The following is a 23,202-nucleotide window of genomic DNA, read 5'->3' as shown; positions in this document are numbered from 1 at the left end:
ACTGAGCTAGATCCCTAGCTACAATGTCTGTAATCTGTAAGGGTTCTGAAAGAGAATTGAAGCTTGGTGTCATTCCATTGGATGGAATGAATTAACCTCTCTCCTTTCAAGATTCACAGCCTGCTATACAGCCCAGGCTGGCATTGGACTTGTGATCTTCCTGAGTAAATCTCCTAGGTACTAGGATTATAGTGTGCTATACCACATCTGGTTTTTCTATGTATGGAATGGAATTAGTACCATTTTTAGGAGAATTGAGACACTCATTTTTTTTGTAGGGTTTCTCTCATGAAGCACTGGCTAGGAAAGGCATTTAGTTATTTTTTGGGGAAATGGCCCTGAGTGTATAGGGGAGCATGTATTTGATCTGCCATGTTGACCTTCATGAACTCTAAAGCAAACCTTGACAGTAGGTCCAAATGCAATTGCTCATGTTGGCTACTTGAAATTGGACAGCTCTGGACTGGAAGGCATTGCAGGAACCAGCCGGGTACAGTTGGCTGATTTTTACTGTAACAAAGTGATCTTCTTAGTCACACCCGGTAGTTTTTAGATGTCTCATGCACTATCAGGAAGGGCCTGTGCAGGGAAGGCGAGTTCCAGGAAGGTTTGCAGAGGAGGAACGGGGCAGTAGCTTCTGGCTGAGTCCCGGTGGCCACCTCAAAAGGCACAGAAGCACGCATCAGGGGTTCCCCTTGGGAAGTTCCTTTGCTGATGCTCTGGAGGGTGTGGGTGGGGCGGGCTTGTCTAGACGCTGTGCTGGTCAGGGGCACCAGCAACTTGCTGGTGATGTGTGCCTCATCTATGGTGTGAACATTCATGGAACTGGGAAAATTTGCAGCACTGCAGCCAGAAAGCTGCTGTTTGGGGGAGTACCAAAGGCTGTATCCTGCTGCCCAGCTTGGGTCTCAGCAGCCTTCTTAGCTCCCCCTGAGGACCTAGGGCAGTGTGACCATAGCTGCTTCAACTAACACCAGGCAGTTGGGGATGGGCTTATGGATGCTTATCAAGGCCCTTTATTGAGCCCCCAAAACGGCTCCCCATACAGCAATAAATCCAGTGCTTTTTCTTAATAATCTGAAGCGCTCGGGAGATTGTGAGTTCAAGGCCAGACTGGGCTACATTGTGAGACCGTCTCAGAACTAGATTGGAGTCAGCAGTCCCCAAGTTGTGGTGTGGCTGGTTAAATCTTGGTGGAAACAATACCCCTGGTTCCTCCGTGGATAATGCTAATAAGAGCCTTATAGGCACAGCCCTTTTGGTACTTGAGACTAAACAATGGCCTGGAAACATTCTAACCCTGTGCTGCTTTCTGCTTTCCCCCTGCTTAGCAGAGGAGCCGACGGAAGTGCCCCAGCCCCGGGCAGAGACTGCCCCACAGGTGCCAACAGGACCCTCCACGGAGGAGGCCCCCACAGAACCACCCCAGCCCAGGCCACCGTCCCCAGAGGAGCCTGCACTTCCCCCACGCGTCGGCCAGCAGCCCGTGCTGCCCCAGAGGCCCCTGCAGCCACTGCCCCCTCCTTCCCGACGTGGCTGGCCAGGCCTGCCCCTCTTGCCTGGCTCCACGGGGGTCATCATGGAGACTGGAGAGGCGGGGCCTCCAGGGAGGATGGGTGTGTCAGGCAGGGGCCTGCCGCATGGGGTGGACGGCCAGACAGGCCAGGCTGCCATCCCCAGTGCCGAGGGCTATGCGGGAGCACCAGGTAAGCCCAGGGGACCCACAGACTCTGCATGCGCTTTGTGGGAACCCCTGCCTTCTGTGGAGCAAGTTGAGAAAGGAAGCCTCCAAGGAGCCTAAGGCGAGAAGAGATACTGAGGCACCCCAGAGACTGGCCCGGGGCTAGAATGGAAGTAGAGCCATGGAGGGGCCTGGCAGGTCCACAGGGGCAGTGACTAGCCAGTCCCAAGCCACTCTCTGCTTGCATACTAAGTACTCTACAGGTGCTGTGAAATGTCTGCGCCATAACTGTCACCATCGGGGGACAGTGGTGGTATAGGCAGAGTAAAAGTAGAAGTAGAGGAGGCTGAAGCACATGTCCTAACCACTGGAGGCCAGTACTGCCTGTTATAGACAGGGAACTGGGCCTTGGGGCTCAGCTCTAAGACTCTTCCAGATTGATATTCACGGGCATCTGTCATGGGCTGAGAAGCATGGTAGCTGCCTGGGGCATTACTAAGGAGACAGTGTTCTGCTTTTCTTTTTGGCCAAAGCTGCAGCAATCACACCTGCATTTTCTAAAAAGTGACTGCATGCCTCTATGTTGTTGAGACTGGTGAATTTGGCCATCCTTGTATCAGTATCTTCTTGCCCTCAGTGACCTTTTACCTACCCAGAAGCAGCAAGCCTTAATAGGGATGCAGGAGAGGGGGGTGCAGTGTGCCCCCCTTTCTAGTAACTCAGCTCCGGGTACGTCTTTGTTGTTTTTAATAATGAAGAGGTAACGAAAAACTAGCTGCTGTTGACATTCCAATGTCTGTTTCAGGCTACCCCAAGTCACCGCCTGTAGCATCTCCAGGTATGTCAGCTCTAGACATGGGGACAGATGTTTCTCCTTGGCTTATGGTCCCACTCGCCTCCCTTGTTTCTTATGGGCTGTTTGGCTAGACTTCTGCTGACTGCCGTGGACTGACCCACGCCCCCAGGGAGGCCCCAGACAAGTCTTCCCTCCTACGCTACCCCAGTTTTCCCCAGGGACTGCAGGGTGGTCTATGCATTGTGGGGTCCCAACAAGTGGGCTGGGGGTCCAGCTTCGATGGTTCATCAGTAAGCAAGCAGCTCCTGGAGCAGTCCCTGCGGCGCATCTGTCCCTGCCTTCCACACAAGTGGACATACAGCTTCTCTCCATGCACAGCCATGTGGAGTTGGTCCAGTTCCCCAGTCATCCTCACTGCTGATCCGACGTGGGAAGCATAGTCTGTGTCCAGTTGTGCCTTGCCACCATCCCTGCCCCAGATGGGAGCCTAGTCCAACACCTGTGTGTCTTCCCCAGGGGCCCCGGTGCCTGCCCTGGTGTCTTTCTCAGCTGGACTTACCCAGAAGCCTTTCTCCAGTGATGGGGGTGTCGTGCTCTTTAACAAGGTGCTGGTGAACGATGGGGACGTTTACAACCCCAACACTGGTGAGTGGTGGGAGGGAATCTGCTCCTGTCTCCTCAAAGGCAGGCGGCGCCCTGCCAGTGCTGTGTATGTGAGGCCCATCGTGGGGGGGAGCTTTTCACAAAGCACAGGCTTGCAGGATGCACAGGGTGTGAGGGCAGCAGCATTTTCTAGTTATGACATCAGTACTCTCCAGTGGAATGCTGCTCATTTTTAAATTGCTGTTGGAAAGGCGTGGGTCTGTCCTCATCCCTGTGTAGAGGGAGAGGCACTGCCACATTGGCCCCTGACCCGCCCACAGGGCTGCCTCCTTGGACCCCGGGGCTGTTCTTAAAGGCAGGTGGCACGAGCCATTCACAGCCTCATTACCATCTAGCTAAATGTCCTGTCCCAGGGCAGTGACTCTGAAATGTGAAATGTCACCACATAACTTGGAAAAGCCATTCCTGAAGGCAGAGAAGATGGCTACCTCCTGGGCCCTGCTCTGAACCGCCGTGGCCTTGGAGCGGATCTTTGCTAGCAGACTAGTAATCTGCACTTGCCCCCCTCCATCCACATTCCCAGCACTAGTCTCCTCTAAGTAGGTAAGTGCCTGGTGCAAGCCAGACCCAGCACTAGCCCTCTCTGTCCTTGAAAGTCTGGGGAAGGGTCCAGTACCTATACATTGCTCATTAAAGCAAGGTCTAGGGTGGCCTGGCCCTTTCGAGCCCCAGGTACTTAGGACAGAGAAGAGGGTGCCTGATCACACATGCCACCTATGCCACCTATCTCCAGCCATTTGCTCACTTGAGCAAAATACCATGTGGCTGCAACGTTTAGAACTCTCCTGGCCCTAAGCACCAGCCATCTATATACTGGAGATAAGCCCTCCCATAGGAAAGCTGGGGTCTCCTGGCTATAAAACTTCAGAGGCTGCCTCTCTCTGAATTGGTGGCAAGGGTGTTTGTGTTATGCTCAAGGAGAGACACCACAGAGCCATCTGAATTGGCAGGCTCTTCTGTCCCATCAAGCCTTAGGTGGGAACAGGCTGAGCCTTGACCCCAAGTTTTCTTGCAACATGGGGCTAAGGCTAGGTGGACTTATATCTGTACCACTTAATCCTGTAGTTACTTGCTCACTTTTAGACTCTGCAAACAATGCACTGGTACAAGGAGCAGTTTGTCCGTGACAGTGCAGGTAGGTATGGTGGTGACTTACCATCCCGTCTGCCTTCTAGGGATCTTCACTGCTCCCTACGACGGGCGCTACCTGATCACGGCCACCCTCACCCCTGAGAGAGACACCTATGTAGAAGCGGTCCTGTCTGTTTCCAATGCCAGCGTGGCCCAGCTGCACACTGCGGGGTACAGGAGGGAGTTCCTGGAGTACCACCACCCCCCTGGGGCTGTGCACACTTGTGGGGGCCCAGGCGCATTCCACCTCATTGTGCACTTGAAGGCAGGAGACGGAGTCAACGTTGTGGTGACTGGGGGCAGGTTGGCTCACACAGACTTTGACGAAATGTATTCCACCTTTAGTGGGGTTTTCTTATATCCTTTCCTTGCCCGCCTCTAGGAGGGATGGGAAGAAGGGAGGGAGGGTTGTAAAAACTCCAAAGCCTTAATATATTCAACTTATGTATGTAAATGGAGCACCGGTCTAGTTTTCTGCACCCGCCACTCCACCTCCCCCAGGATGAAGGCCTTACCTCACGGTGAGGCCACTCCCCGTGGTCATGTGATTAACGTGGCCACTCTGAACTGGACAACTGAAAGACTTGGAAAGCCCTCTTGCTGAAACCTGTAGGCCTGCTCTGCTCCTCCCTGGCATCTTCCCAGCCTTCTGCTCTGCATGAGGTCCTGGGCTGGGCCTACCTGGTGCTACCCGTGGAGTCTCACTGCTTCGCCATAGGACTGCGTCTTGCTGCTGATGGAGAGTAAGAGCAGGTGGGATGCCCATCACTCATAGCTGGTTTTCACTGGAAAACAACACTGTAGCCAACTGCCTCTGTACACTGCATGCAGGAGAAAGTTTAAACACTGAAGTGCTGTTGTGGCCCATGCCACTGCCCCAGGACCCTGAGTTTTCAACTTGGGCCATTCTGTGCCTGACTCACCACTGTTGCCTGGGACTCATCCCTGATGTGAAGGGTGATATACCAGAGACTGTTTGGGCTCCTTATATGACATGTGCTATTTAAGTGCAAAGACAGGGAGTATCAATAAAGACAAACCACTTTAAGTTATTTCTGGTGCCTTGTGATTAGAAGTTACTGCTAACATTTAATCATAGAACCAAAATCTCAGCTATAAAATCACTGTCCATAAGCATTCAGGGTATATACACTTACTTGGGTTTTGCTGCTGTGAGGTGCTCTGAGACCAGCTGCCCTGTCCCAATTCCACAGCTGGAGAACGGCTCTTCCAGGGGAGGCCTCAGGTCTTATCAGTAGGTCTGATTTCACTAATGAGACCAAATCCTCATTGTTCCACTACATGGCTCACTGGCAGATACAGCTTTACAAACTCAGGTTCCTAAGCAACAAGAGGCTCAACAAAACACATGGCTGGCTGAAAGCTGAGATGATCTGTGAAGGCAGGCATCTCCCCAGAGCCTCCACACTGTTCTAGGAGGCCCAGGCATGGTAACCCTTCCTGAGCCCCAGAAGCATCGACACAAGGTGGCTTTTGCTAATAATTAAGGTGGGAAAACTGACAGGCAACTTCTCTAGTGCCCCAGGGAAAGGTGTAGATGGGAGAAACAAGTTCTCTTTCTCTTCCTTGGCCTGCATCTGGCTGGGGGAAGAGGATCTCAGCCTGTCTATAAAGAAAACTTCAGAGTAGCCAGTGTCTACTTTTAGCATTCTCAATCCCAGCTGGGGAGAAGCAAGAATTCAAGACTTGCAGATAATGGCAGTATACACTTATAACCCTAGCACTTGGAGGCTGAGACAGGAGAAGTCTGATGGCAGCCTGGGCTTCAGAGACCCTGTCTCAAAAACAGGCAAACTCATTTATGGTTTGCTGTTGTACTTTAAAATTTGGACCACTGTTCAGGAAGAGAACAACACTCTCAGGCCTTGCCTCTACAGTTGGGATTTGGCAAAGGTAGCCATCTGAGTATCCTTGACTGTCCTAGAAATGACTCATGGGAAAAAAGCCAAGCATGGTGTTTTCAGGAAAAGCCAGTTAGCACATGCATGTGGCTCTCACCCTCTTCTCACACAGTTAACAAAAAAGGCGTTAGTGCCAAAGAGGGCACGCTATATAGCTGGAACTGCAAGGAGCAGACAGAAATGTATTTTTACTCCACGACCTGGTCCTCCTTAGTGTTTTGCCTTTGTTGGATACACAGTCAAGATGCACTAAGACTGATGACAGCTGGAGCCTGTGTTCACTACAAGATAAAATGGGAAGGCTAGATCCAGGTCATGTAAGAGTTAAGTTTAGAAATGAAGAGCCTGAGTCTTAAGGACTGCAGGGGCTTTAGAGCAGTCCCTTAACAAGTCAGCACATCCCTGAAGTCTTGAGATCGAGTCAGAGGTACAAACTAAACACTGTGACTTAGGTAACGATTTCTTGAGAGCTAAGTGTGGTGGCACATACTCATAATCCCAGCTACTCAGGAGGCAGAGGCAAGAGCAGCTCAACCTTGAAGGCAAAGTTAGTAAGACCCTACCTTAAAAACAGCTACTCAGGTGGTAGACATTAGGAGGTTCTTGCTTTGAGGCCAGGCCAACAAAATTGATACGGTCCTATTCTCAACCAATAAAAAGTTGGACACGGTGTATGCCTGCCATCCTAGCTACGTGGGAAGTGTACACAGGATCATGATCTAGCTGGTCCAGGGGAAAGCAAGACCCTCTTTGAAAAATAAAAGCAAACAAAAAACAGGGCTGGGGATATGGCTCAAGACAATCTGTTTGGAAGGTACAATGCCTCACATTCAAACCCCAGTACTGCCAAAGGTGTTTTTTGTTTTTGTTTTTAAAGATTTTGGAGACAGGTTCTGGCAATGTTGTCTAGTTCAGCTCAACTCCTGAGTTCAAGTAATTCTGTCTACCCTAGCCTTTCAAGAAGCTGCCATTACAGATGTGCCCTACCATGCTAGGCTGAGGTAACTTCTGACAAGAGTTACTGCTGAGAAAAAGATCAAAGAGTATTTAAGATTAGACAGGGTGAGGACATTTTGCTTCCCACAGGTCACACTAACAATAGACCTAATTTAAACACTTTTTGCAGGTATCCTTTAATAGTTGTTTTTAAAGAACACAAATCAACGGAAGCTCCACTGTAAATCATTTTTAGATTAACACATGACTTAAAGCTTTGCCAGTGACTATCTTCTTTCAGACTATTTGCCATAAATTATTTGAAGCTTGAAAGGAAAACAGTATTTATGGAAATATTTAAGTCTATGCTCTGGAACATGGCTTTGCCCACACCCCCACATCCACTTTCAAAAAATATCTGCTTTCCTTATAACATTTGTGAAGGAAAAAAGGATACATTCAAACTACCCAGGAGTTCAGGCTTTCATAGAAGGACACATAATGGAGTTTGGTTCTTTCAGGCACTTGAAGCTGTTATGAATAAGAACTTCCATCATAACCATACTCCCTGTCTGAGCACTTTTCTAGTTCTTTTCCCATCACCATCATCACAGTGAGGAAGGGTTAAATAAAAAGCTTTCCCGTGCTTCAAATCTTGCTGGGGGCAGGGGGGAAGGGGGGAGGATTTGACCAAAGATCACAGCAATTCTGTACAGTAGAGCTGTTAAGTAGGCAGGTGCTAAGGGAGAAGGACTCTTGGGATGCTGAAGGGCTGATGTAGGCCCAGCCAGACTATAAGAGAAACCACAAGAGAAACCACGTATGTATGAAGGAACCATTTCCTGGCAATACCTACAAAACAATAGAGGTTGAGGTTAGTTCCTGTGGGTGGAGCTTCACTTCTGGAATCAGGTTTTTAAAGTTTAGCAACAAAAATAGATTCCTCTGTAGACAAATTGAATTGTCAGCAAATGTTAATTTATGGAAATTATCAATTTATGGCAAGAGTACAGAGAAGATGGTTTAAATATCCCCTGAAGGAAAGAGCCAAATATATAGTTTATGTTTATTATTGTAACGTTTTGTTTTGAACATCAAACACTGCACCAAAATATGAGCCATTTATTTGAAGACATCTTTACCATGACTAAGATACTGTACTGTTCACAATTTCTGACAACTTAAAACTTATTAGTGACATTGCTGTCTAATAATCAAATACTTCATCAGCTGAACGTAATTATTAAAAGAACAAAGTTTTCCCTTCCCTTTTTTTTTAAACCTTCAAACCAAACCAAAAAGGTAGTTTTCACCTGGAAAAAAATGGTTAACCAGTTTTACAATGAACCCAGCATGCTCTAAAACATGTAGAAACAAGGCTCCCCACAGTAAAGATGAGGATACTAGAAACGCTAAGAAACTGTTCTTACCCACTTGCAAAAGAGAAAGTGTTTATGTTCTTCCTAACCGTTTCTTCTTGTGAAGGCCTGGCTATACCAACTAAGGCAACCACAGAAGGCTGTGCAGCCACAGGAAAGTGGGCTGATCAGAGCAGAAACCCTTTCCAGTCACTTAGCTCTTCTTGGGTTGCTCTTACAATTTTTAGCAGCTTTTGTTTTAAGACATCACATTACTAGGTTTTATTTCCTTTTCCAGTTGAAAACTGCAGATGTGTTCAACAGGGAAGCGTGGTACTGATGATGGGGCTGTTAGCATGTTTGAAATCCACATGTGCACCCCGCACAGCCTGAGAGGGGATGTCAGCTTCCACAGAACACGCTTCAACACATGACAGCAAAGCAAACACTAACGTTAGACTGAACTAGGAGGGAAAGGGCCTATAGAACAACTGACAATATGACATAGAAGAGCCCACTTGCTGCATTGTCCCTGCAACACCACCCGTCACTGAAGACAGTGTGAGGGTGATGCTCTATCTCTATCCTAAGGGTTTGTGTGCAAACACACTTGAGGGCATCTCTCTTTCACAGAAAGAACAAATGTCATTTGTACCAAATGGCAATGGATTTTCAGCACAAACTTAATACTTCCATAACACTACAGCGATAGTAATAATCTACTTTCAGCAAGAAGGACTCCTTTAAACAAGGAAAAAGATTTACATTCATTAGCCTAAGTACCCACTGGATCAACCTGCAGCGACAAAGTCTAGGGTTGATGGACACTGGGACAGAAGGACCACCCGCCCTCCACATGGGCTGGGAGAGCCAATTCCTAAGCTAGATCCTCTGAGAAGGCCTGTGTGTCCAAAGAGCCCGTCAAAGAAAGGAAACAAACTAGTCAAAAACTATTTAAAGGATAACCTAAAAGGGACTAATGGGTGTATGCTAAGATTTTTCTGTACTGCACATTTGCAAGAGGTCCTACTAAGCTCAGGTTAAGCTCACAAAGCTCTTCATTCCCTTAAATCAAAGGCGGTGAGAGGGCATGCTGATGGCATCTATGGATAAGGCAGCCATGTGACTGCTCTACTAGAATCTTAATTGGCCAGAACTTCACACAAACAACTTCAGTTCCCTACCTAACAAAAATAAACTAATTAAACAAGTAATCTTTGTTAACTATATACGGGGAAGGTTCATACCAGAGAAAGCTTGTGCTGTCCTTTTGGGAGCATGCACCTCCAGGGCTTACCCTTAGAATTCTGTTTCCAGGGTTTCAACACTGTCTGCATCTAACTGTACTAGGAAAGTGGCTAAACTTAGGCAGGATGCTCAACTCTCCAATCTGGAAAAACAAGCAACCTTATTTCTTCAACTCTGCATCAGCAGTGTCTTGGGTAAAGCAAACCAAACAAGAAAAGGTCAGCCACACTGCAGAATTGAAAACAAAACCATTCTGTGTTGAGTTGTTATCTGCAGCACCCGTTCAGTTCAGGAACCTTTACTTCCTGCCTTCTCCTCAGAGGAGGACTGACCAGTGGCCTTTTCAGGTCCCCCAAAAGTCTCCTCTTTAACAGTTCTCCTGCTGTTAGTGAGAAAGCTGAAAACATTCGTTGACCACGAATTCTAGAGGGGCTTACAAAAATAAGACCCTCCCCTTGTGCTATCTACTCAAGACGTCTGACGTGAGCTCACTACAACCAGGCCAGTAAACAAAGCTGTTTTTCTCTTAATGTCCCCATGTCCCATTAGGTTTCATACGGCAGCTTCTGACTGCTGAGCATACAAGTGTCCCAGCTGGTAAGATTCAGACTAATGGGTTGGAGACACTGATGACCTACTGGCTGCTCAATGACCCCCTTCTCTAGCATGGTTTCCATGGAGTTACTTACAGGGTCATGATTCCAAATGCCAAAGCCCATACTGCATGTCAATGGCTTATAGAAAAGCATCAACTGAGCTTCCTCAACAAATCTGAAGCACAGAAGAGCAGACATCTGTTCCCAAGGATAGTTATAGGCCCACCTAAACTAGACAATAGGCAGAGGGACAGAGAAAAGGGCTATTCCCAGAACCCAATGCAATTGTATATCAATAGTTCTGAGACACAGTTGTTGCTTTTTGTTTGCTTTAAACCCCAACCTCCCACCATTATTCCAGACACCAGACACAGCCTTGAATCAAATATAGACCTGTTCTTCTGGCTAGATCCAAGAAATAATTTAAAGATTTCTCATTGTGAAGTAATCACAGATGAGAAAATAATGACTCAAGGGAATTTCATTTCTGGAAGCCCACATTGAGGCCACTGGCCTGCATGTATCCTGGGGTCTGTCCAACTTTGCACATCAAAGAACCACTCCACCTCAGTGTGCAGGAATGGAGCCCAAAGGAGATGTGCACAAGTGGTGGCCATCACTAACTGGACTTTGGTAATTCAACGGGCCCTGACCCTTTGAAGAAAGCCCTGGTCATAGAAACAATCTCATCTGACTAGTAGAAATTATAACATTTTACTTTGTATACTGTGTTGGTCCATTCTTTTTCAGATTCTTTTTTCTTCAAGTTATGCAGTTGAAGCACTGTCCAGCACACAGCTTGGAGGGCAGCATCAAGGGCCCATGGATGGCAGTGCACAGACCTGTAACTTAGGAGTCCCTCACTTCTCCTGTGAGCTCCGAGCAGTGGTGTCTGGGAAGGTGCAGGAGGACCAGAGTACCAGCTCCAAGCCCCTGTCCTTGCTATGGAACGCAAGTGCCCAGCTGCTAGCTAGCTGCTAGTCTGCAAGAGGGCTGGTCACCTCCTCTGCTGGAGGCACATGACTGTAGCCCTACTTTTGTCAGATGTGCCACACTTCAGGCCAGGTCATCCAGGTCCACGTCAGGGATTGGGTCTCGCCAATAGCAGAAGGAGCTGAACTCTGGGCACGGAAAGGCAGAATTCTGTTCCTTATTGAGAAGTGGGAACACATGTTCCACAAGCTCACTCAGCCTGTGGTACCTAGAAGGGATTGGAGAAAGAGACACCATCTGTGACTCTACAAGTGACATAAAGCACAAGAATGGGTTGTGAGGCAGGCTTTAGATACCCCACAGGCAGGTCTCACTCCTATCCCAGGACACAGACTTGCACATTTAAAAGAACCAGAGATTCCTTAAACAGGTACTCTGGGGGAGAAAACAGCCCAAAGATATGTAGGTATAATCTGCTGGCGCTGATCTCAGCTGTTATCTGCCTGTCCTCAGTTGAGCCTTGGGCTGCAGGGCACTGGCTAAGAAGCGGTACTACACTTACGATGACTTGTTTCCTTTGGTCCTTTCTTGTATTAGTTCACCCTTGGGGTTCACAGTGAATATTCTACAGTCTGGAACTCCAACTTGTGTGTAAGCATAGACATCCTGCAGAGGAAAAGAGAGCAGTCAGGAGAAGTTCCACTGGATCCTTGTGAGCCAGAGGCATTGTACCAACAGAAGACTTTCTATGGAAAATATTTGGCAATGGGCACAGTGCAGTTTTGCTTCTGGAAATTTAACTTCAAACAAACCCAGTGTAAGGAATGGTGCCAAACCCAGAGAGTGCCTAGGGAGTCAGAAAACTTGGGCAGCAACGGAGGAAGGCTATAGGGATCTCTGAGAACATGGTCCTGGAAGCATTACCTTAGCATATCTGTGATGAAGTAGCCTTGCAGAAAGCATGCTGGAAAAAGTTAATAAAAAAAAAAGAGCACTGGCTTTGGGGTGAACCCAAAGTCATGGTTTAAAACGTAAGGCAGAACTGCCTGAGAAAGAAGAACTGAAGCTACAGAAACAAAGAAGCTCCTTCCATATAAAAGTCTGGGGCAGATCTGTATCTATAGGATCTCCTTAACTGCTGTGGGGCTTTGGAACAGATCAAGTGAGAACACACTGAGCAAAGCATCCCCTTCATTTGAAATGGCTTTAGAGTCATGGGAAATACGTCCTAATCTACTGCTTCTCCATAATAATGCTTACATCAGAATCTATCAGGCACTCAGAAGACACTTACATTGGGACGGTTTCCAAAGGCAGCATAGAAGGGCTGCTTGGACGGAGCGAACAGGTTCTTAATGTCATTGAGACATTCAATTTTAAACTTCTCTGGTTTCTTTTCTATTACTTCCCTGAGGGATAAATATACAATATAAGCACTAAATTCAAACAGCATGCATTTTTCAAAAGCTTTTAGTACTCACAGCCATCCATTTTATTAATTTTTTTGCCAGTTGTGGGGCTTCAATTCAGGGCTGGGCACTGTCCCTCAGCTGCTTTTGCTCAACGCTAGTACTCTACCACTTGAGCCACCTCTGGATTTTTCTGTGTATATGGTACTGAGGAATTAAACCCAGGGCTTCATGCACGCTAGACAAACACTCTACCACTAAGCCACATTCCCAGTCCACAGCCACCCACCTTAATGCTTTGGAACTGGCACACTGTTTTTCCTCCTTTTCCAGTCTATGTTATGACTGAGAGATGGGATTTGGGGAAACAGCTTGAGTTAAAGCTCCCCAGCAGTTGGAAACCCAGTAAGAGTCAAGTGTCTGTCCTCACATGTTACACCTTGCCTGGCCCCTATGCACACCGAGGAAGGAACCTAGGGTAACAGCAGGACAGTTACCTGTGGAAGGCAGAGAATAAGCTGCTGGGGGACAGCATCAGAGGGCCCCGGGGTAAGATTGTGCCCTTGTCATTGACCCAGTGCAGGTAGCCACGAGTCATGTCAGCCATGCCGATAGCACGGGCAGAACAATATAAAAACTTGTAGCCATTCCTAAAAACAAAACACAAGAAAACACCATATCCTATTTAGCATACATATTTTGGTCAAACGAAAAAAAATCCCAAAAATCTTCTAATACATCCAAATCATGTTCCTCTCATTTACTATGAAAGCCAAATTCTTGAACTCAGCAAGAAATTACTTAGGATTAAGATTTCATTCCCCATGGGGGAAAAAAAAATGATGGAGGTCCATGCAACTAATGACTGTGCCAAGTTTATACGCAGCATCAAGTCCATGAGAGCAAGATCTAGGACAGAAAATCCTGGACCACCTTTAAGTATCCGCTATAAAGGAGAGACACAGGGATCTTTACAAGGACAATTTGTGGGATGCAAACTACTCTATAATATATAGAACAAAATTACACTTGGGTAACTGACATCCATCATTTCCTATCATGGCATTCTCAACTAATGCTGAAGACAGTGCTACACATTTTCAAATGAATGCAGCTCCTAGGTGTGAGGATCCCAATAAAGGATCCAGTGGTTTTCCCTTGAATGTCCTGAAAGAACTGCATGAGTAATCAACTGTTCTCCATGTATGCGTAACACTTAAAAATGCCAGTAAATAGATCAAAAATGAGTATCAGTTTCTATTTAGTACTAATTATAGAAAAGTGGTTATTGTTAAGACTAAAGGAGTACAACCTCTGTAGTAGGTATAACTAAAACTCACAGCATTACGATATTAACAGATAATGCAGTAAAGCCTGTAACACAATGCTAGGCACAGACCTCATGCTGTTAACAATGACAGAGAAGTACTGTCTGGACTTTAACAAACAAACATTTTATGTGGGCTGATGATTTATATTGGGTTTGAAGTCTGAGCCTCTGCCAAGCTTTTATGCTTCAGTTTGTTTTTCAGATAGGGTCTCTTGCTTTTGCCTGTGGCTGGTCTTAGACTACAATCCTATCTCTGCTTCTTAAGAAGTGACTAGTATTACATGTTTGGGCCAGCATATCTTTGCTAACATTTTGCCTAAGCTGGCTTCAAACCTCAGTCCTACCTTTTTTGCCTCCCAAGTAGCTGAGATTGCAGCCATAGTTCCCAGCCTGACTTCTGGCATTTTTCTATAGATTATTATCAAAACAAAACAGGCTCACTAGAGCAAGATGACACGGGGAAGGGATACTTACTCATTGATAGAGTGGTAGAGTTTTGCTATACCCTGATGAGTCCAGTCTTTACCCAGTTGTGGGAGAATCTGCCCCAAAGCATCAGACCTGAGAAGAAGGTAGAAACAGGAAAAGATACCAGGAATTAAACATAGAAAGCGAAGCATTTCCCATATGTTGAATATCAGTTGTGAATAAGCACTGGGTGGGACAGCAATCAAGGGTACTCTACAAAGCCTATCTCATCATCTCTTCATGTATAGGTAATGCCAGGCAGCCCTGAGAGTACACACCCATTAAGGTACTTCTAGAAGTAGAGTCACTCAAAAGCCAGATGTTGATTTTCAGAGACAGCTTACAACTACATATTCTTGCTTTTTTTTTTTTTTTTTTTTGAGTCCAGTCGTGGGGCCTGAACTCTGGGCCTGGGCGCTGTCCCTCAGATCTTCAGCTCAAGGCTAGCGCTCTACCACTTGAGCCACAGCGCCACTTCCGGCTTTTTTCTTTTTGCTTATGTAGTGCTGAGGAATCCAACCCAAGGCCTCAGGCATGCAAGGCAAGCACTCTACCACTGAGCCACCTTCCCAGCCCCATATTCTTGTTTTTTTGTCCCTAATCTCAACATTTTCTTTGAACACCAGAATCTGAAGAATAACTCTTTGCCAGTTATGTTTTATGTTCCATTTGCATGATCCATCCATCTCGATTCATATGTTAACACTGTACTACATTTTGGATATTATGGTTTAAAACTCCCAATATGGCTGAGAGCTGGGTGGCTATTTCCCTCAACTTACTCCCCTCTGTGCATTAACTGCCTCTACTTAGGTGCTGTGTGTGCTGGGCTCATTCTTACTTGGTAATTGTCCCATCAATATCGGAAATGATGATCTTGTCATTCCAGTTCCACAGGTAAATGGTTCCTGCACAGCGGCAAGTACCTTGATACTGAGTTGTAATACTAAACACAACATCATTGGGGCCATCATGGAGCTTTAGTTTTGCCTTTAGTAAAAAGCATAAGAACAAAGAAAACCAGTTGAAGACATACAGTTTGGGACAATCTATTTCAAATTTTATAAAATAGTGTTTGAGGTGACTAACAAACACAAGGAAGGCTATTTCTTTGACATCAGCATTTAGCCCTGCTTGGTACTGAGAATGCTCATGGATGTCCAGAGGAAGCCACTGCTTGAGCAGTGTTATCGGCTTCCAAGGACTTTTCTAACCTCCCTAAAACAGCTCTGCCTACAACCTCCTGCTGAGCTCAAGAAAGCCATTCCATATCAAAAATAGGTCAAAATGAGAGGTGGTTAATAAATGAGAGATGGGAAATAAAACAGGAGAGGAAAATTTGTGTTTAAAATGTTATTTCTCTGTTGTCTTGACTCCCAAAAGACAAGTAGTACAGTTCTGGCTTAAATGTAAGATTCACCAGGGAAGCCAAGCACTAGGACCTCATGCCTATCACCCTTATCTACTTAGGAAGGCTGAGACCAAAAGATGGCAGTTTGAAGCCAGCCCTGGCAGAAAGATCTATAAGACTGCATTTTTCAATTAACTATCAAAAATATTTTTCTAATTTGGGGAGGGGAAAGGAAAAAAAACAAAATGCTTAAAAATAGGGATACAGGTTGACCCACTGTAACAATGAAATGTACAAGACACTATGATGAAAACGAACTTTACAACTTTGGCTGTGTGGGGGGGGGTAGTAGTTGGGGAAGGGGAAGGAAGGGATGGTAGGGGAAAAACAAAGGAGGAGGCAACAATGCTTGATAAAAAAGGTATTTATTACCTTCTCATGTAACTGTAATCCCTCTGTACAGTATTTTTACAATAAAAAGTATTAAAAAAAAAAGCTGGGCTGGAGGTATAACTCAAGAGGTTCAGCTGTGTCCAAGAAAGCCAAAATCAGGAACTAGGGAAAATATTTTTTTTAAGATTAATTCTTTAGTTTACGTCTATAGACTGAAGAGCAGGTCTGGGTTGGATCAAAACCCATGTTCAGGTGATCTAAATGGCTGGAATGAATCATGAGGAGCAGGGATTTGCACTCTAGATGAGTATTTACGTGACCACACACCATGTACACTGTGTGCAGTTGAGATTGGCAATTATTTACAATAAAGCCTACTGGATCCATAGGGATCAAATGAGACTCACAATCTGGTCTGAGGAGAGTCGGAGAGACTTCTTATATGAAGTCATGCTGCTATGACTCAGGGTCTCTGTGGGGAGAGTATCCATTTTGATTGTTTCTTCCAGCTCCTGTGATCCCTCGTCACTGGATGTGTCATCCTCGGCCGGCCTATTCAACATCAAACCATGTTACTAAGAGACAACAGGGAGCCAAGTGTCCATGGCTCATGCAGGCTCTGAACTGTGATTCCCAGATCTCATTTCCTCCTGAATACTGTAGCTAGGATTATAGGCATGAATCACCAGTGTGTGGCAATAAGTTTTTAATTTAGGTTCAATAAAAAAAAAAGTGGCACATGCTAATAATCCACATTGAGAGGATGAGACAGGAGGATTCTAAGTTTAAGGCCAGCCTATGCTACATATTGAGAACTTGTCTAACCAGAAACCAAAAATCAAAAACCAACCATCCAAACAAAAAAGCAAAAAGGAAAAAGAGCAATAAAGGTATCCTCACCCTCTCTACGATGAAAGAGTTGGTTCTTCTCTAATTCTCCCATATCCAGTTTCTTATGCATATCCTTAACTACTGAGATCACCTCCTCTTCATGTCCTTATTGCCATACAACTAGTTATTTTGGTCTTGACCTGTTACATTCTGCTATGCCCAAGTGTCCACCTACTCTTGTTGACAAGGATGTTTCAATTAGTACAAATAAAAGAAAATACTGTTTATGTCAATTTTCCTGGGGAGATAATACAGGATTTGAACTTAGGGGTTTGTACTTGCTAAGTAGGGGCTGTATCACTTGAACCATGACTCTAGCCCAGCCTATGCTGGGCTAATTAAAAGCTAATGTTTCATCTCATACATTCCTCATATGAAGGTAAAGACATTCTTAATTTTAACTTAGGACAGATCAATACTAAGGTCTTTCTTGGACTTATATAAAGTATAACCTAATTCTCTTTCCAATAGAGATTCTATTTTATTTAAAATATAGTTGTACACTCTTTAGAATCCTGCCAACTATTTGTCTTGCATATCTGACCTTGTGTACCCTATTGTGGATGGAATCATATTAATGAAGAGAATTAAAGGAAATTTTACAAAATGTGTTCACTCATTTCCCTATGATTATCTCTATCAAGCAGCCCTGCCACCAGCTGGGAGAGCAGAACTTCGCAGACAAATGCTCTGTAAGCTGGCTGGGCCCAAAGGAATAAGCAAACAGGCAAAGGTTTCTAACCAACTTGAATGTTTAAAAAAACGTTTCAGGAAATAAAGATCAAGGTATATAATACATTTTTTTGGTTATTGTTGGTCATGGGGGCTTAAACTCTGGGCTTGGGCGCTAACCCACAGCTCTTCAGCTCAAGACGAACGCTCTACTGCTTGAGCCACTTCCGGTTTTCTAGTGGTTTATTGGAGATAAGAGTCTCACAGGCTTTCCTGCCCGGGCTGGCTTTCAACAGTGATCCTCAGATCTCAGCCTCTTGAATAGCTAGAATTACAGGCATGAGCCACTGGTGCCCAGCTTAAAATGTTATTTTAAAAGAAGGTAAATACAACAGTTTGAATTTGACAAAATTAAGAACAAAGCTGTTAAGAATTTTCTTCAGAATTTTAATGAACCACTTCTCCATACTATTATGAACAACTGCATTAAAATAACCAGCCTTTGGGCTTGGATTACTAAAAGAAAGTTAGCAAGTGAAAGAGAACTAAAGCAGAGAGCATCAACTACAATGGGCACAACAAGAGCAACTTATCTCTGGGTCAGCCAGCTCTTCAGATTCCTTTCCATGTCTCCCTCTAGCCAGGGACAATAACCCTTAGCAGATCTAAGGTCCCATCCCCAAGTTCCACCTTCTTGTCACCACTTCCCCTGGCTCTGTGATGGGGGCCGGTTATTTATAAGTAGTGATGTATTTACTAGTAATATTTTTTTTTAAAAGCAGCTGTTATGTGAGTGGTACTAATAAGCCACTTACTGTCCATCTGATATAGGAAAAAGATGTTTGTCACTTAAAATTAAACAAAACATTCAAGATCAGCCCAAGTACTCTGAGCCATGGTTAGGGCCTCACCTGGCACTGGCTGGCTCCTTAGTACTTGATTGCAGCTCACTGGTTGGTGGCATCTCCGATTTTCCTTCCTTGGCCTCTGGCAGCTAAAAAAAAAAAAAAAAGGTAATGGCAATATGAAATGTTTACCCGATGGATAAGCCAAACTTACCAGCTTCCCTCTCTAGGAAAAATAAAACCTTCTGAACTCACAAAGACTTAAGAAACACACTCTGTCTACTTTGACCCAAAGGGTATAGCAGCAACTTGAGACAGAAGTGTTGTCATACAAAAAATGATCACTACAAAGCTAGTTAAGACATACTAGAAGAGCACCATTTTAGTCATAAAGTGTAATACAAGTGACCTAAAATGGTAAGGGCCCTGGAAGAGACATTGGAACATCATAACAGAAGTGATCAATGCTGCCTGCTCCTTCTGGAAGTTATTCAGCAGCTGCACAAGGGCAGGAAAAAGCAGAACACAATGATGTGGACATGAACTTGGCTTAGGCAACACTAATCTGATATGTGAAACTTAGAGTAGTCTTTTTCAGAAGGCTTGAATCTACTTGATCTATTTGAGTAATACTGTTCTCTGGATAAGCCTGATCTACTGACTCTTCATTTAAAGAGCAGATTCTAGTTATTTGCATGTGGAACTGTAGAGGACTATAAATTTTTGCTTTTATCTGAAAGGTAAAACAAGGAAGAGGAAAGAGCATAGGCCCTAGTGTCAAGACTCAAGGTCATCCCCAGCTCCATCCCTCACCAGTTATATGACTTTATAGAGCTCTATTATTTCTATGTGCCCAAGCTTCATTACTGTAAAATGGCAATTCAAATGTCTTTGGGGTTGAGCTGTAGAAAGCTGAGATATGAAACTACCTAGAACAGTACCTGCTTAAATGCTGTTAAAGCCAGGTGCCGGTGGCTCACGTCTGTAATCCTAGCTACTCAGGAGGCTGAGATCTGATGATCTCGGTTCAAAGCCAGCCTGGGCAGGAAAGTGCATGAGACTCTCATCTCCAATTAACCACCAGAAAACTGGAAGTGGCACTGTGGCTCAAGTGGTAGAGCGCTCACCTTGAACTGAAAAGTACAGGGACAGCACCTAGGCCACACACACACACACACACTAATACCACATAGAAGATAGCAGATATAGGCTGAACTGTTGTCTACCCATGGCATGTCTATGCCATGTGCTTTCTCTGCTATATTTCTTTTCTAATAAAAATTTTCTATCATCTTAAAAAAGCCCAGACCATACAGCCCATTTTCTTGTACGTGGCTAACAAGTTGTTTGACTGAATGATTCACTTATTTTTAGTCCATAGCAAGGTTGTTACCTGCTTGGTCATGCTTTCTCTCTTACGCCAAAACCACCAGCGACCAGATTTCTTTGGCATCTTGTCTTTAACCCAGGACTCAACTGTAGCCTGGAAATCAACCAACTTGGGTCAGTATGGGTGATCTATTTATTGTAAAGTACTCAATTCTTCACATCCCAATTCTGACAGTGTTTTCAGTAAGAATGAAAGGACAGCATCCTACTTTGGTGGCAGCAAAGGTCATGGAAGCTCTATGGTGTGAGTCTGGTAGTCTGGCTAGATAGGTCCTTTAGGGTAGGCAGATGATTTCTTCTTGGCCGATAGATTACACATCTTGAGGTTTGGGCTTCTACTTGGAAGATGTAAGCCACAATCTGATACAACTACACTAATGGTCATGCTTCTGTTGTAACTACAGCAATTTTCTTGCTGCTTCTTCCCACATTAATGAGAAGACAAACTTCTTTCATTCATTCAATTTTTCACTTAAAATTAGTAAAATCTCTGAGCTCTTCTATGGTGCTGGTATCGAAGGCCTCATGCATGTTAGACAAGCACTCTACCACTGAGCATCCTCCCAGCCTAAACCTTTGAATTGTTATATACCACCCAAAACTGGTATAGATATTTAATGAACGTGAAAGGGAAGAGTTTCCGCCCAGCTAATACACTAGATTTTTGGTATGGGACAATTTAAATAAGTATGTACAAGTGAGTTGAATTCTTTATATTAAATATTGTGCTCAGACAAAATACTGGATAGTACCCAGCTTAAAAAAAAAAACCCAAGTACTATATTCTGTACTCAGGGCTTGGGTGCTGCCCTTGAGCTTTTTTGCTCTAGGCTGGTGCACTACCTTTCAAGAAGGCCTCAAATGTCAATCACTCACCTTAGGCAAACTCTTCTGGAATACTTGCAAACTAAGGATCATGGGAGCAGCCAAAGCCCAGTTATAGTAACTGTGAGAAACAAAAATTATTCAAAATTATTACACAAGGATAGTGTGGGAGAGAAGTGAAGCAGGGTTGGGGAGGATGTGAAGGAATACAGGAAATGCAGAAAGAATGATTTGTTTACTCTTTTCAATAAAAAAACGACCAAGCTAGGTGCTGGTGGCTTATACCTGTAATTCTAGTACTAAGGTAACTGAGCTCTGAGGATCCTAGTTTGAAGCCAGCTCAGGGAAGAAAGTCTGTGAGAGTCTTGTCTCCAAGTAACCACCAAAAAGCCTTGGAAGTAGAGCTGTGGCTCAAGTGGTAGAGCACTAGCCTTAAGCAAAACAAGCTCAGAAATAGTGTCCAGGACCTGAGTTTAAGTCCCAGGACTGTTTTGTTGTTGTTGTTTTTCCAAATCAACACCTAAATTTTCATTTTGAAAACTGCTTCAAGCCAAAAACCTCTCTGATAACAGAAGCATAAACAAAAGAGTAGTATTTCAATGCCTTATTAAATAACTTGAGGCTTCATTTTCACTTAAAAGTCATTCAGAATTGGCTCCTTCATATGAGAAGACAAATTTTTATACTTAAAAATAGCACCTTATTAAAAAAAATCCCTTATATTCAACAATGATCAGGCAAGAACATTTACCGGTTATATATCCGTATTACAAGGTTAGGATTGTCTATAAGTCCAGGGTTTTCTGCAAATTCATGGTAAGTAATGATATGCTCCATAAATTTTTCTGCAATATAAAATAGTAATGATCAATTTGGTTAGAGATAATTATAATATTCTGCATCACTAGAATTGTAGGCTGAGGGCTGCCTCAAGTAGTACAGCATCTGACTAGTAAGCACAAGGCCCTGAGTTCAAAGCTCAGCACTACAAAAAAAAAATATAGGCTCAGTTGCTCACATCCCCCTCCCCCTTGGTGGTAATGGGGTTTGAACTCTGGGTTTTGCACTTACTAATCACTGTCACTTGAGCCACATCTCTGCCCTAAATTAAGCCCTTCTTAAACATACAAAAAACCAAATCAAACCCTAACATTTTTGTATCTATCAAGGCAAAATATCACACTTCATCCCCCGCCCCCAGTATACATAAGCAAGTGCTCTACCACTTAAATTATACCCCTGGCCCTGACAATACACTCTTCATTTCTTGTAAAACATGAGCTCAAGGTATGAGACTCTTGTCTTATAGAAATGTATTCATTACCTTACTTTTATAAATGTAACCCCCCTGTTCATCACCTTTACAATAAATAAATAAACAACAAAGCAAATAAGACAGAAGGCAAACAAATGGGATAAAGAGATAAAGAGGCATAAAAGGGCTGGGAATGTGGTTTAGTGGTAAAATGCTTGCCTAGCATGCATGAAGCCCTAGGTTTGATTCCTCAGTACCACATAAATAGAAAGAGCCAGAAGTGGCACTGAGGATCAAGTGGTAGAGTGCTAGCCTTGGGCAAAAGTAGTTCAGGGACAGTGCCCAGGCTCTGAATTCAAGCCCAGTACTGGTAAGGAAAAAAAGAGGCATAATATCTAGTAACCCCAAAGGGTGAAGTTTAGGAAAACAGTTCTAGGGCTCTGGCCACCCAATCTGACACATCACACCTTTAGTTCCTCTGAAGGGAAGAGAAGACATAGGATGATGTAAAAATGATGGTAGCAGTTATGAAAAGAAAACCTTTCTCAGAGGAAAATCATGGGCCATCAGCCAAAATAAGAAATGATTAAAGGTTTAGTTTAAAATAAAGGTAAATTAAAAAGGCTAAGGAATGTGAGACTCACCCACACACAGGTGCTCCATTACATCTATACTTTAGCTATCTGACCACCTCTGCTAAGCTCCTTCCTTATTCTGTTGCAAGCTTTATTTACCTCATGCTAACTCTCAAGTGGACTTCTATACTTTTTGCTAGAAAGACCATTTACTCAGTGGATAATCAATTTTATCATCAGGTCTAAGCCCAGTAATTTCCAGGAAAGCAGCTGGTCCTAGTCACACAAATATTCCAACAACTTTGCAGATGAAAAGATCAACACGATGAAGTCTGACTTGACTGCTTAGCCAACAGGCCAGCAGAATTCTATTTCTTCGTTTGAAATCAGAGCCTTCAAGGTACTGTCCTCACCAAAATGTGGTCTAAAAGTCTAATTATTAGAAGATTACTGATTTTATGAGAGTATCAGGCAGGAACTTAAACACCCTGAACTGGGTAAAGGCAAGTTTGAAATCACATATTGACACAGTGTG

General features: G+C 44.4%; 2 protein-coding genes across 6 annotated transcripts in view; one reads left to right on the top strand and one right to left on the bottom strand.

Moving 5' to 3' along the window:
- Emilin2 (elastin microfibril interfacer 2) overlaps positions 1-5,323 on the top strand; it is a 50,419-nt gene extending 45,096 nt beyond the window's left edge. The window contains exons 5-8 of the mRNA XM_042675292.1: positions 1,332-1,706; positions 2,487-2,519; positions 2,994-3,122; positions 4,316-5,323. Of these exons, the coding sequence (XP_042531226.1) occupies positions 1,332-1,706; positions 2,487-2,519; positions 2,994-3,122; positions 4,316-4,653 (875 nt within the window). The 3' untranslated portion in view covers positions 4,654-5,323. The remainder of the gene's footprint in view (positions 1-1,331; positions 1,707-2,486; positions 2,520-2,993; positions 3,123-4,315) is intronic.
- A 2,860-nt stretch (positions 5,324-8,183) lies between these two features.
- Lpin2 (lipin 2) overlaps positions 8,184-23,202 on the bottom strand; it is a 97,170-nt gene continuing 82,151 nt past the window's right edge. For all 5 annotated transcript variants that reach the window (XM_042675362.1, XM_042675361.1, XM_042675363.1 and 2 more), the window contains 11 exons: positions 21,589-21,682; positions 20,889-20,958; positions 20,017-20,106; positions 18,690-18,772; positions 16,623-16,767; positions 15,313-15,461; positions 14,478-14,564; positions 13,171-13,323; positions 12,559-12,673; positions 11,827-11,930; positions 8,184-11,532 (listed from right to left, as the gene is read on the bottom strand). In XM_042675362.1, the coding sequence (XP_042531296.1) occupies positions 11,388-11,532; positions 11,827-11,930; positions 12,559-12,673; positions 13,171-13,323; positions 14,478-14,564; positions 15,313-15,461; positions 16,623-16,767; positions 18,690-18,772; positions 20,017-20,106; positions 20,889-20,958; positions 21,589-21,682 (1,235 nt within the window). In that variant the 3' untranslated portion in view covers positions 8,184-11,387. The remainder of the gene's footprint in view (positions 11,533-11,826; positions 11,931-12,558; positions 12,674-13,170; positions 13,324-14,477; positions 14,565-15,312; positions 15,462-16,622; positions 16,768-18,689; positions 18,773-20,016; positions 20,107-20,888; positions 20,959-21,588; positions 21,683-23,202) is intronic.

Source organism: Dipodomys spectabilis, unplaced genomic scaffold (assembly GCF_019054845.1).
Source record: "Dipodomys spectabilis isolate Male_0828 unplaced genomic scaffold, ASM1905484v1 ptg000024l, whole genome shotgun sequence".
Classification (NCBI taxonomy): Eukaryota; Metazoa; Chordata; class Mammalia; order Rodentia; family Heteromyidae; genus Dipodomys; species Dipodomys spectabilis.
Note: the sequence above shows the minus strand (reverse complement) of the source record. Positions and strands in the feature narration are given on the sequence as shown.